General features: G+C 40.2%; 1 protein-coding gene across 1 annotated transcript; it reads left to right on the top strand.

Moving 5' to 3' along the window:
* Window positions 1–41: 41 nt before the first annotated feature.
* spag1b (sperm associated antigen 1b) lies at window positions 42–14,434 on the top strand. Its single transcript, XM_023271479.3, has 19 exons — window positions 42–69; window positions 371–518; window positions 831–990; window positions 1,095–1,217; window positions 1,309–1,379; window positions 1,599–1,711; window positions 1,829–1,934; window positions 2,127–2,257; window positions 2,401–2,507; window positions 2,942–3,077; window positions 4,422–4,877; window positions 7,073–7,172; window positions 7,720–7,872; window positions 9,074–9,231; window positions 9,961–10,102; window positions 10,997–11,123; window positions 11,307–11,465; window positions 12,386–12,709; window positions 12,841–14,434. The coding sequence occupies exons 2-19, from the start codon at window positions 373–375 to the stop codon at window positions 12,967–12,969; spliced, it is 2,841 nt and encodes a 946-aa protein (XP_023127247.1). The 5' UTR covers window positions 42–69; window positions 371–372; the 3' UTR covers window positions 12,970–14,434.
* Window positions 14,435–14,523: the final 89 nt, after the last annotated feature.

Below are 14,523 nucleotides of genomic sequence, written 5' to 3'. Positions count from 1 at the left end.
TAACTGAACTTCCGTTTGTGGTTACCATAACAACAGACCCAAACGTGCAGAGGAACCAAACAGGAGCAGGTGAAGTCGTATCTTTCACGCTAGCTTTTGTAGCTTTAAGTCAAGTTAACATTACATTTATTTACTAAGATTAAGTATTTTTAGTGCGAAATCTATGGCTTTCCTGAACGTTACCTCCTCAAATGTAAAACGTAATACTTAATCAGTCTGTCCGACGTGCTAACTTCATTTGAATTACCAGTAAAGTTAGATTCGATGACCACAGAAAGTTAGTAAAACGCATCATTCAAAACGACCTTGTCTCCTATTTATATAACAATTATCTTAATGAGATAACTAAGTAAACTGAAATTCTTCCCAGGCATGAGTGCAGACGAGCTTTTCTCTTGTCACAGCCAGCCCACCACCGTGGACTACAGTGGGAAGGTCCCCGTGGAGCACCTGGACTATGATTACATTGAAAAATGCAAAGATGTGAAATACCTGGAGAAGATCTTGAGGGTGCTGAGGTAAAAGCCACATAGCTGAGGGTGCTGTATGGGGATGCAATATGTTGCATGGTTAGCAAATATTCTTTTCTTTTATATTGTTGGTAATGTTTTCTCGATTAAGATAATTCACTAAGCCTCACTAAAAGGTTTTATCACTGATTCACCACTGAGATGGGAAAATGTGTATGCAATAATGAAAACAGATTATGTCACATTTCACCATTTGCAAAAGGACGATAGAGCACATCACAACACAAAACAGACTGATAAATGTGAGACTGTTTCAATGAATTTGGACTTTTAGAAGAGTATGCTTTATTTTGTGTAAAGGTCTGGCGATGAGGGCATTTATCCTCATCTGATACAGTTCTGTGAGAGTCACTTGGAGAAACTGGACCCAAAGAGCAGAGCTCTCAGGCAAGAAAACCCTGCAGCCACAGCAGCCAGTCTCCCAAAAGAAGAGTGGACCCAAATTGTTGATGAGTTGACGGTACAAATTGTAGTCTGTTTTTTATAAACCTGGCTCACTGCTTGACTGTTTCTTTCAAGGCACACATTTTAAACAGTAAAGACTCTAAAGACTGTTCTTTTCAGACATGGCAAGAAGAAGCCAAAAAGACTGATAATTCACTAAAAAAGGGGACAATATATGATGCTGTAGTAAAAGAAACTATTCCACCTGTAAGAGGTTCCAATTGCTTTGTTCCTGTTAGTCAGGTAAAAAATATCTTAAGATATGTACTGAAAATAACCATATCAGTGTATATACACAAGACAGATTCTTACATGAGGCTTTTGTTAACCACAGAATTCAGTTCCAAATGGAAGAAGGAATCTGTCAAAATGTGCTCTTCCACGTGATTATCGGGAATGGGACAAGTGAGTCATTTTGTCTCCACATTTGCCTATTATATTTAGAAGAAAGAACTTGCTGTTACAGCAGCTGCAGGCATAGTAATAAAAGGTTTCCAAGTGCTCTACTTCTGTAAAAAGGCCTCAGCTAAGCTCATTTCATTACAACAATTAACTATTAAAGAGTTGATTGTAGTCTAGATTCTTGATTTGCTCAAGATAATAGATATTTCACTCTATTTCCAGGTTCGATGTGGAGAAAGAATGTGCAAAAATAGATGAGAATGTGGTTAACACTGATCCACCAGCCATTTTAAACATAGGATATCCCAAAATCAAGACTAAAGTGGATGTCTCATGTAATGTATTATTAATAGTAACTCATATTTCTTTTGTGGTAATTGTAAAGCATCGAGTATACTTTAGTTGTATGTCTATGTGTGTAACATGGATGATCTCCCCTGCAATACATCCAGTGCTGCCACAACAAGAGAAGCTCCTTCTGGCAAATCGTGAAAAGGACAAAGGCAATGAGGCTTTCAGAGCAAAAGACTATGGGGAGGCGGTTGCATACTATTCCAGGTCAGGTCTTTTAAACAAGTCATTTATTATAGAAAGCCTTTTACATCTCTTAAGGGGATCATTTTGCTTGCCATTAAAGTAGACCATCATCCTTAATTGTAGTTGATTTCATTCCTGTTTACTGTACTGTAAGTGTTTGTACATTAACCTCACTGTAAAGAAAGGTCTGTTTTATTTTGCATTCCATTACAGGAGCCTTTCCATTATACCAACTGTGGCTGCATACAACAACAGAGCCCAGGCACAGATCAATCTCAAGAACTGGCACAATGCCATGAAAGACTGCCAGAGGGCACTCGAGCTAGAAGCAGGCAACATGAAAGGTGCTCTATTTTTTTCTGGATTTTAAATTCTACCATGTTTGAAAAAAGGAACATTACTTAAATCGTGTAATTTTTGGATGTGATTACATTAAATACATAAGCACTAATGTAAATATAATGCAATATATATGCCTCATCATCAGCTCTGCTACGTCGTGCCACTGTTTATAATCATATGGGAAACTTCCAACTGGCTGCTGATGACCTGAGGATGGTGCTGAGAGACAAACCACACAACGCTACAGCCACAGTAGGTGACAGAAACACACTGCATGTTCATAATGTGACAGTAGACCATTTGCCCACTAGATGTCACTGTATTTGTGTCAAATCAGGGACTTAGTATGTGGTTTACATTGGAATATCCTGTGAATAGAGAATGATGTAGCTTTCCACAGGCCTGTGTTAGAGTTTGAGCTACGGATGGCTTTGCCTAGTTGTCCCCAATGAGAACATTGTTTATGTGCCTTTTGATAATCTGTAATTTGTGTGTAATTTTTGTAGAGCTAAATGGAAGAACATGTTTTTTTTTATACATCTGTAAGCAGACCATTCGCTATAGCTGGGTAGTATATGGATGATTGTGGTATCAGTAAATGTGTCCCCTTTGCCAAGCTACTTAAGAGAACTGGGTTGGGTTCCTGCTGTTGACAAATTCTCATGTATGAAATATTTGTGGTTTAGCAACTTCTGTCTGAAGTTGAGAAGAAGCTGAGTGAAAGTCGACCAGAGCAGCAATGCAAGGGCAAAAAAATCCTCATCCAAGAGGTAGAAGAGGAAGATGACAACAGCAACAATGAGACCACAGCACAACAGACCAGTGAGATTTTTTGAGTCCTTCGAAAAATCAATAGCACTATTCTTGATTTACACACACAGACACAGAGACTATAGACAAGCCGATCAACATTTAAGATTCACTGAGTGCATCCGAACATCAGTTTTAATGGATTCCTATCTTCTCTATTCTTCATTTAACACAAAATCCAGTTAATTTTTTTCAGGTGGAGTCAACCATAGTTATGTGTTGTGAATGCATTTTTGCATTTGCGAAGCCAAAAAACAGTTGTGCATTAGGTATCAAACCCTTATTCACTGTTTATTACTCCTGATTTCAAACTCAAAACTAACAACTAAAGAAAGATTTGAATAAAGCAAATCAATAGTTCTTTTGTTTGGAAAAAACTTTAACATTGTTTTTATTACAATCTGACCCATGTAGTGCATTTCAGATTTTTACTTTAATGTAGGTATACAGGCATTCACATAGTATATCAGAGGATAACTAACAAGATATTCCAGTAAAGAAATACTAAAAACTGTACTTTTATCATTTGACCTTGGACATCTAGTGCTGCTGCACAGTGGATCGGTGGTTAGCACTGTTGCCTTGCAGCTAGAATATCCCCCGTCCCAGCCTTTCTGGGATCTTTCTGCATAGAGTTTGCATTTTTTCCCTGTGCTTGCATGTGTTTTCTCCAGGTTCTCCAGCCCGTAGGTGTGAATATGAGTGTGATTGTTTGCCTCTATGTGTAGCCCTGTGATACAGTGTTACCTGTCCAGGTGTCCCCTGCCTTCATCCTCAGTCAGCTGGGATAGACTCCAGCAGCCCACGACCCTAATCAGGATTAAGTGGTGTAGATAATGGATGGATGGACATCTAGTGCTGGTCATGTTCTAATTTATTAAATTTAAATACAGTATTGACATTTTAGTATGCCCTCTCACAATACCCTGTAAGTACTTTTGAAGTCACCTGTATGTTTACATCAAACTGTAGTTTGTCTTTATAGTTCTTGATTTTGCCTCCACCCTAGCCACATTTCTGGTAATAGAAGGGCAGTCGTTTTAATCACATACTCATCTTTCTGCTCTGCTATAGTTAGAGGAAATCCCCCACCTCCTGTGAGTAACGTGACCATACAATGCATGCATGTGTGTTAACCACCCTACCCCCACCTACGCTTTCGTAATTCACTGTTCAGAGTGACTGCTTCCTGGAACTCCCTCTTTGAAGTGGCTCTGTGTCGTGTGTGTGTGTGTGTGTGTGTGTGTGTGGTAACCCTCCCCCACTGTGATGTAACTGCTGACTCCTTCCTGTGGGTGTGTCTCCCCCCCTTCTCTCTGTCTCTCTCCTCCCTCCCTCCCTCCCTCTCCCTTCCAGCTTGTCCGGTTCAACCCAGCCAGCCTGTGGGAGGGGAGGAGAGCTCAGCTACTCCTGCTGAAAGGGGAGACATGGGTAACGCTCAAAAAAAGCCCCACGGCAGAGGGGATGGGGGTCCACACAGCGAGTCCAACAACTCCCACCACGGACACTGGAGGGGCAAAGGAGGCAGCTCAGACAAGTACAAAGTCACACAGGAGTCCAAGGAAAAGGTAGCCAATGGATCGAGCAAGAGGGGCTCGACAGCTTCAGTCCAGGGAGATCAGAGCGGCAGTGGTAAGGGAACTCCTGTTGGAGGAAATGCAGCAGAAACTGTCAACCTTGATGCCCCATGTGGAGCCCTGCCCCCACCTCTGTCCCGGCTAAAGAATGAAGGAAACCTGCTGTTTAAAAATGGACAGTTTGCCGATGCATTGGAGAAATACTCGCAAGCCATTCAGGGCTATACAGATACAGGTAGGGTTAAAGAGTCCTCATTGTTGTTGTTTTTGTCATGATATTCTGAGGTGGCCGGTAGTTCATTCCCATATGTGTAAGAGGCTTGGATGATTTACACAACAGAAAAGACACAGACAAAAGACAAAAGGCGAAGTTAACTCTGTGCCTCCATGTCAGTGAACATTTCCACTGACATCACTGTGACATGCCCTGACAAGAAACAAACTGACTTATGTTTCTTCATCAGTTCATTTGTCACAATATTTAAATAACATTTCTGTATGGCACTTAATCATCAGTGTTGTTGAGACTGTAAAAGGCCAATGTATTTTTAAGTCAAAGGTCATGACCTTGTACTTAGAATTCTAGTGCTTCTCTGTATTTTTTGTTGTTGTTTTATTACACTGTAGGATCTTACAAATGAAAACCTAACATCAAAATAATGTTTCCTATCAATAGAATGGTGTCTAAACAAAACAATAGAAATATATCCATCTATAAATCCATGTAGTCCATATTTTATACAGTATATGCAGTCTCAGTAACAGCCATTAAGATATTTGTTGGTGCATTTAGTGATTTTGTCCCGACAGCGATGCGTCACAATGTGGCTGTTGTGGTGTACAGGGACAGTGTTTCAGTTTTAGTCCTGCTAAGCCTCTCAGCTCAGGTCTGTCCAAGTCACATGATCACTAACCACTCACTGTGAAATTGAATCTGTAGGACCGCAGCTATAATTCTCACAGAAAGTGAGAGGGTGAGCAGTTGATGGCGGGAGAGGAATTGCTGCATGTCAGGGTCATCCGCTAGCAAACATATGGCCTCTGTCTGTCTATGGACTGCTCTGATGTATTCACTACCAACTGTGCTTGTGGACGCAAAAGTGACTGGGCACTGGCATCATCCATCCAGCTGACTGTGGGAAAAAATACATGCAGTGCAAACAGAGTTAATCTCACAGCACTGATATCAATAGATGTGAACTAATTTAAACCACTTAAACATGCAATATTTCATTGGTCTGTAAAAAAAAGCACATTTGTTCAGAAATGGAACTTAACAACAGACTGATAATATTGTATCTGTTCTCGGGTTGTATTTGGGTCTATATATATATATGAATGCTATATTTTAGAAATGTAACATACTGTACATGATCTACTGTCACAGTAACCTCAGTAAGTGGGAGCAGTTGCTGAGACATCATCCGTAGACACTGTGTCATCACACATAATCTGATTTCATGTGATGAGGCGGCAGGCTAAGCTGACTACATTTAGTGTAGCAGAAGAGTGTTGCTCTGTATGGAACACACAGTACAGGCCTGTCTGATTTGCCTAACTCTGTGATAGTGATCAAATCTAAGTAAAATTCCTGAGACAAGTGTAGAGAAAACAAATAAAGCATGTGCAGTTTGTAAGCTGCTGAATTTTTACAATGTCAAAATGTCTGAAAGGTTGTTTAACAAGCTTTTTTGTTGACCGTCATTTTAGTTGCGTGTTTCAGCACGTCAGCCCTGGAATAAGTCACACATTTTGTCTCTTGTCCTGTAATATTACTTCTAGTGTCACTCTTGTAAAGAGACAGATTTCTTCTCATGTTGTCAAAGGTGACAAGTGCAGTTCAGCTAAAAACCTGGAGCTCGAACAAGGAGAATAGTGAGCTCAGAAATACATAGATTTTCAGCGTTATAAATGTGTTTGTGAATGCAGTTCTACAATACAGTTTGCAATATCAGCCTAAAATAGAAGAATGTTTAGGTTAGTGGTTTTCAAAGTCTCTCTTCCTCTGCTGAAGCAGACAAAATAAAGTTTTTATTTTATCATTACAGAAACCCAGCATTGCAGCATGCAAGCACCATGAATAGAGTGTGGCGAGAGCTTGGCAGTGAAACAGATCCTGAACTCTCAATTAGAATTATATAGCAACACTTGCATGTTCCCACAGTTCCTCTTTGTCACATTAGACAACATTAAACTATCTGACTCATCCAGCAGTATTTGAACTTTATAAATGATTCATAACACATGGTAACTTTCTGAAGACACAACTGTGCCAGCTGAGGTTATTTTAGTGTCAGTTTGGATTTGTGCCACCTTTACAGATTTTCTGTATTCCAGCTTTATAGGGAAGCTACATGTGCTTTTTTTAAAGTGATGTTTCCCACATGTTCTGCATGTTATGTTCATGATATGTCTTTGTTTTTTGTACAGGACTTGATAGTCCAGAGGATCTATGTATTCTGTATTCTAACAGAGCAGCTTGCTACCTGAAAGACGGCAACAGTCAAGACTGCATACAGGACTGCACAAGGTGAAAGGATATATATATATATATATATATATATATATATATATATATATATATATATATATATATATATATATATATATATATATATATATATATATATATATATATATATGAGGTTACGTTTACTGTGGATGTTAAACCACCAAATACCACAATTTTCACTTGCTTTTTCCTTGAAAATCCAACATGGCTTCCCAATTTTGTAGCCAACCTTATCAAATAGCAGCCTCAGTAGCAGATCACAGCCATTTTATGAGGGGATTTGTACTGGGGTGTGTTGTAAAGGATTGTAATTAATCTCTTTAGAAGTGGTTTTATAAGCAGCAAACTCAGGATAACTTGAGGGAACCTCCCCCTTTAAATACTAAGTTTGCAGAAAGATTAGATTGTACAACAGTTTAACTTAACACAGAAACACCTAAAAACCATTTGCACACACAGTGACTCACTCTAGGTGTACAGACACACTGTTTCCACCACTACTTATGGCAAGGCAGCAGATTTGATCCTTTGCTCCTGTCTCATCACATCTATTTATACCAACCAGAGCCCTGGAACTGCAGCCATTCTCCCTCAAGCCCCTCCTGCGCCGGGCCATGGCTTATGAGTCCCTGGAGCGCTACCAAAAGGCCTACGTGGATTACAAGACCGTCCTGCAGATAGACATCAGCGTGCAGGCAGCTCACGACAGCGTCAACAGGTATTAGCCTTCACCTCTCGCTTCAGCTGAAAGGCTGCAGTCTGCATTAAAGCACCGTACTGATTGAATCTTATTACCATCTCTGAACGCTTCATTTAGTATCCCAAAGCCAGTCTTACTGTATTATAGTGCCTATGTACTGATAAAAGATCCCTGGTCAAAGTGTCTTTGCTGTATACTTTAATTGCATTGGACACATTCCATCATAGTGTCATAGATAAGGAAATAACAAGACAAACAAGATAGGGAGATTTTATGACTCAGTCTGCCTTGTGCAATGTTATTTCCATATTTGGAATTTTTCTAAATCCAGAAATCGCATTGTAACACAGAGGACTACACTGAAATTGATCAAATGAACAAACACACAGTCGAATTAGTGGCTGACAGATTTAGCTGGTGGTCGAAAGCAGCTCCAGCTAGAGGCTAATTATGTGTCTGAGACTGCATGTCCTTTTTCTGTTACGTAATACTTAAACTCACCTGGCTGCTTTGTGTCCTAGAGTACCAGAAGGTGAAAGCTTCTATACACTTCCATGTATATCTTTAAGGTGAACGATGACTTTTTTGCATAAAAAACTCACTAAACTGCAGAACACAGTAAGAGTTATATTTCCTTTAACACTTATTTTCTTTAAGACACACACTACCGTTCAAAAGTTTGGGGTCACTTAGCAATGTCCTTATTTTAGAAAGAAAAGCATTTTTTTCAATGACGATAACATTAAATGAATGATAAATCCAGTCTAGACATTGTTAATGTGGTAAATGACTATCCAAAGTTGTTTAAATCAATCCAACTGGACTTTAAGAAGTCCAGTTGGATTGATTTAAACAACTTTGGATAACCATGACCTGGATGAATGAGAAACTACACAGACATCGTGGTAAATGACTATGGTAGTTGGAAACAGCTGATTTTTAATGGAATATCTCCATAGGGGTACAGAGGAACATTTCCAGCAACCATCACTCCTGTGTTCTAATGCTACATTGTGTTAGCTAATGGTGTTGAAAGGCTCATTGATGATTAGAAAACCCTTGTGCAGTTATGTTAGTACATGGATAAAAGTGAGTTTTTTATGGAAAACATGAAATTGCCTGGATGACCCCAAACTTTTGAACGGTAGTGTATATTTATACGTCTGTGTGTGTTCATTTGTAACATCTACATATCGACTGCTCTGTTTCATTTCTCCAGGATCACCCGGCTGCTGATTGAGCAGGACGGTACAGAATGGAGAGAGAAACTTCCAGATATTCCCCTGGTGCCTCTGTCAGCTCAGCAGCACCGCAGAGAGGAGCCCCCCAGCACAGAGGTCCTCCAGGCTCGAGCAGAGAAGGCCGCCAGAGATGCAGGTCTGTTTTTAAAAAGCCATGACTTCGACTGTTACAGTTTGTCCCTCGAAAAACTGGACTACACTTACCAGTCCCAGTCAGGGTTGGAAGATTCTCCAGAATATTCTTATTCTTGAGCAGGTCACATGCCTACAGTTTTTTAATTTCCCGTGTAAATTTGTTCCTAACTAATCTTTTGGATCATAAATACAAGTATGGCACAAAGACAAGAAGGTAAGGCATCCTGTCTGAAGGTCAGGATTATCTCTTGACACTTGACACTGAGGAACCGAACAGAATTAAAGTCCTGATATTCTATCACTCCTCCCTGTGATAGGAGGAAGGTGCAAAAGGTCTAATTTATATATAAGTGGACGTGCCACTTCTGTTCATTGACCATGCAGTTTCTCTATTCCCAAGGCCTTGCTACAGTTGTTATTTTTAAACTCTAATGAAAGAATAAACCTGCTGGCACAGTTTTTTCTTCTCCCAGAAGATACTCTGCAGCAGATTGATTAGCCCTTAGTCCACACTGTGACTGATTGCTGACTTAACTCTCATGTCTCACGTCCAGCTAGCACAGCATTAATTTCAAGCTCAGGCTGTGTAGCACAGGCTTATAAAAAGGAGGTCAATTAAACTGTATTGCAAGTGTCAACATGGATTTATGGCTGCACAAAAGGGAAAGAGGAACTGGTCTCTTTATGAATAAGCAATGTTTGGTGATCACCACTTTACTTTGTCTTCTAGAGAGGAAAGCACAAATCCATTTTTCGGCTTTGAAGCAAGACGGGAATGATTTTGTGAAGAAGGGCCTATACCAGGACGCGCTGGGAAAGTACACAGAATGCCTTAAGCTAAAGCCAGAGGAGTGTGCTATTTACACCAACAGGTTAGAAGCTTCATTCTCATCTTACCAAATAAACACAGACACTACTGTGCTCTCTTTCACTTTCTGTTCTGTGCTATTTTTTGATATTCTTTAACCTGTCAAATATTTTCTGCTACTTGTCCTGGTTTGTTTCTCACAAAGCAGGAATGTCAGAATGCATCATTGGTTCGTATAAATTAAAACAGACTGATTAATTATCTGCAGCTACCGTTTGTCGACTGTATTTTCCAGCTCTGTAGCTCATCCCAGTCAGTCGTCAGCCTGTCACTGGTGGTAAATTAGCAATTGTTGTTGGTAAATTGGAACAGAATAGCAAAGGTTCAGGAAAACGCTTCCTGCTTCTGCTGTTTGTCACAACTCCGCTTATAGGTGCCATTATATTATCTTACATCTAAAGACAACTCCAGAGAAACAGGCCCTACTTCATTCTCTCTCCAATACTGCTCTCCCCTCCGTCTTTTTCCACAATAGTAGGTGGGTTGTTGATCATGGCACAGAGGAAACTGATGCTGACATGAAAGATTTTCTATTGTGTGTTGGTGTTTGCGTGTGTATGTTGAGCTCTGCTGTGGAAACAGCTTGTATGTACAGCCACACCAGAGCAAACACCCATTAGCTACCTCTACACAGCTGCTGATACCCATTAGGTGGAAAACAGACAGCAAATTCATGCAGAAAAGAGGCTGTAAGAGCAAATGTCTGAGGTCTAAGTTTTAGGTTTTCGGTGCCTCATTTGCTTTTCAGTGAAAATAGTTTTTCCATACCTTTAGCCTTTATTATCAAATCTGATTCCCAGTCGATGATTCACAAACTTATGATACCTCTTAGTCATGCATCCAATGAGACTAGCTGCTGGTTAGAAAAATAAAAATCCGTTGACGTGTGTGTTTGCAGAGCGCTGTGCTACTTGAAGCTGGAGAGGTTCACTGAGGCTAAGCAGGACTGTGATGCAGCACTGAAGCTGGAGCCAACCAATAAGAAGGCCTTCTACAGACGAGCCCTGGCCAATAAAGGCCTCAAGGTGAGCAGAGCTGGATATTAATGCCACCAGGCAGCATGTTCATTTAATAGGAGGACTGGAGGGAAGTATTTCAATTTCACAAACTTGCGTGTCTAAGGGGCATAACATTAACTCAAGGTGAAACATATTTTTCACATATTAGTTGCATACATAAGGCAGTACTTCTGTCTCTCACTCCACCAGGACTACCTAGCGTGTAGCTCTGACCTACAAGAGGTGCTGCAGCAAGATCCCAACGTGCAGGAAGCTGAGAAGGAGCTGGAGGAGGTGACGGTGCTGCTCAGACAGAGTCTGGCCAACGCTTCACCAGCCAAACCCAGGAAGACTGTCCCCATCACGGAGGTAGAAACACGTGCATTTTTTAAATGTTTCAGCCATCCTTCCTGCGCAGTGCTGGCATGTAGAATGGGATTACTTTTTACACTCTTTAACTGAACATGTACTGTATGTGTACTCTCAGCAACATAGTTTACATGGAGGAGGACTGGAGGAGCATGATGCAGGCTGCCACACTGTCCCCCTATACTGTACTTGACTGTGTGGTTATGTTGGTTCAGATGTTAAATTCACAACTCAGGGCCTTAGGATACTATGTGACTGACCTCACTGATTTGACTCTGGTCAGGGACCTTCACCTCCACAGCTAAAGTGCCATGCATAGATTAGAAATACTTTTCACAAGTTAAACTTCAGATCCCCAGCCTTTATAGATATATTAACACTGAGCTGGCAGCATCACAAAGTGAAATGCTCCTGGTTGAAAAATGTCATTCCTTATTTCCTTGTTAGACATGTGTTCTGGTTTTTCAACTGCACATAGACTGTAGTTGCAACAATAGGCAGCACAGATAACCCAGTTTGAGGTAAAGGAGAAAATCAACACTAATTATTTTTAGTTTGCTGAAAGTCTGTGTTGGATTCCTAATATTGTAGCTCTGTGTCTGATGAATGTGTAATTTGAATCATAATCCATTTTTTATGTGCTCACAGTCTTGTACCCTTTGATTGTTTACCAAATACCTTGATTTATTTCTTTTGTCATCATCATATTTCTCATCTTTTGTTCCAATTCAGCTGTTAGTGAGGTTTGATCACTTTAACAGGGAAAGATAAATGCTTGTTGATTTGAAAAAAAAGAATGAAATACTTTCACTGTCTCACAAGGTGTTGAATTCTGCATATTTCACAAAAAATTGTGAATACCTCATACACCTTTCATCCGTAAATTCACTTTTATCACCCATATCGACTTCCCTCCTCAGGTTGAGGATGACGAAGCCATAACAGCTGTTCCCAACTCAGAGAGTAGCTACAGAGGAGAGAACATCAGCATCAACCTCCAGCCGACCAATGCCTATGACTTCGGCCAGTCGCTGAACGCAGCTCGCTGCAGCAGGAACACAGCGGCCTGCGCTGAACTTCTGGCCTCCACAGCGCCAGAGATGCTTCCCCAGTACCTAAGCAGCCAGCTGGATGGACACACTATAAGCTTCATTATGGAGGCGCTGGACTCACACCTACTGGAGAAAGACCCCACCTTGGTCTACCAACACCTCAACCATCTACACACTGCCGACAGGTTCTCGGTAAGATAGGATTCAGATTAAAATATGTTTTTAATAATTTGGTAACTTCTTTATCTAAAAATGTGTTATCGTTTTGTAAGTGACCTGTGCAGCTGTGGTTTTGTTGATAAATAACTAAAGACATTTTGCAGGTTGTACTGATGCTGCTGGAGAAGGACGAGCGTCACCACATGACTCAGCTGTTTGAGCATCTCTCAGTAGTGGAGAGCACAGAATTCACTAAAAACGATGTTCAGAATCTGGCCAACAAATACATCTGACGCTCCTGCCCCTACGCCCTGCTGCATGAGCTGCTGCACCACTACTCTTGGATCTATGCAAAACACTGCACAAGAACTGAGTACACAAAGACAGGAAGCTGCAGAATGTGCCCCAGAGCAATACAGTGGAACTGAGTCAGATCCACTCTGCTGATCTGTGCTGTAAATGGTTGGATCCCTGTATGTTTGTGTGACAGTATAAGAAATCTATTTTTCTCTCCAGATTATTTTGCTATGCAGTTTTACTTTTGTACCACCACTAACCATTTGCTTTGTATAACAGACAGTGGGGGCACAGTGGACCTATCACTTTGGTGTATTGATAAATAGGGTCTAATGTGTATAATGTTATATAAGAGCACAGGCAGGGTTCCCCCTACAGGCAGGTGCGTTTGGTCAGGACAGGCCTGTGTCCCCAGAACTGTGCTCTGTTGATCTTGTCCCTGAACTCAATCAGTTTTTGAATCATTTGATTAAAAAAAGCAGTTAGCAGCAGCTAAGATCAGAATTGCTACTAAGCGCATGCTAAATAACAGGTAGCAAAGGAGCAAAATAGCCTATTTGCTGCTGAGTTAAATGAGATATTCCATGCTGGAGGACAAGCCCACAAGACAAAGGAATGGTTTTATTGTGACCATATGTACTGTATTATCTTTGTCGAAGAAATAAGCCTGCATGATGTCTTATTGCTGTTCTGTGCAGTATGATAACAGCGTTAACAGTCTGTTGAACTGGTATCGACTGAAAATATTATAAGGAAAAAAATACAAGACTTTACATGCTCTCTGTTGATCATTCATCTATGCAATTAGCAGATCTGTTTTAACATAAATCCATTCTTAAAGGCAGGCGCTCATGTCTTTTCTACCTGAAATGGCATAAAGTCATTCACCTTATCTGTTTACTACATTAACCTGCCAGCCAATGCACATCTGCACAGTTCATGTATGCAGATGTGAACACACTGGAGCGAAGCAGCATCTTTATGAGATGTGTGCCTTGGATTTCAGCCTGGGGATTGACTTACGTTTTTGTGAGTGCATACATACTCCTAAAGAGAAAGTGTGTTGATGTCATTCTGTAGCTTTAATCAAACTGTTTGATGGCTTGGATTTATGAATTGTAAATCATACATATATTCACTTAGCTACATGCACAGAAATGTTTGAAATATGTCATTTATTTGCTAAATTAAAGTTATTCTATACATGTTAAGTAATTTAACACTGAATACTCCAATAATCCACCATTGAAGATTGCCTGAATCCAAACCATTCTTTGTTTTTACATGTTTTATCAGTTCTACATGAATGTACCCAGTCAGGGATACAAACTAGGGGACAAGAGGCAATAATTCTATATATTCCACAGTTCCTCTTTACTGTGGTTTTAACTGTATGTTTCAGTAGTTTTAAAAATGTGCATCATATTCTCAGAGGGCTATTCAATAAACTGGAAAAATATGTTTTTTTTCTCTGTGCTTTGATGATTGTAAATAATTTCTGAAGTTATAGAAACACATTATTAAAGATATAATACTGTAAATATTTTAAG

The sequence above is a fragment of the Amphiprion ocellaris genome, chromosome 9 (assembly GCF_022539595.1).
Source record: "Amphiprion ocellaris isolate individual 3 ecotype Okinawa chromosome 9, ASM2253959v1, whole genome shotgun sequence".
Lineage (NCBI taxonomy): Eukaryota > Metazoa > Chordata > Actinopteri > Pomacentridae > Amphiprion > Amphiprion ocellaris.
This window is presented reverse-complemented; position numbering and strand designations above follow the sequence as displayed.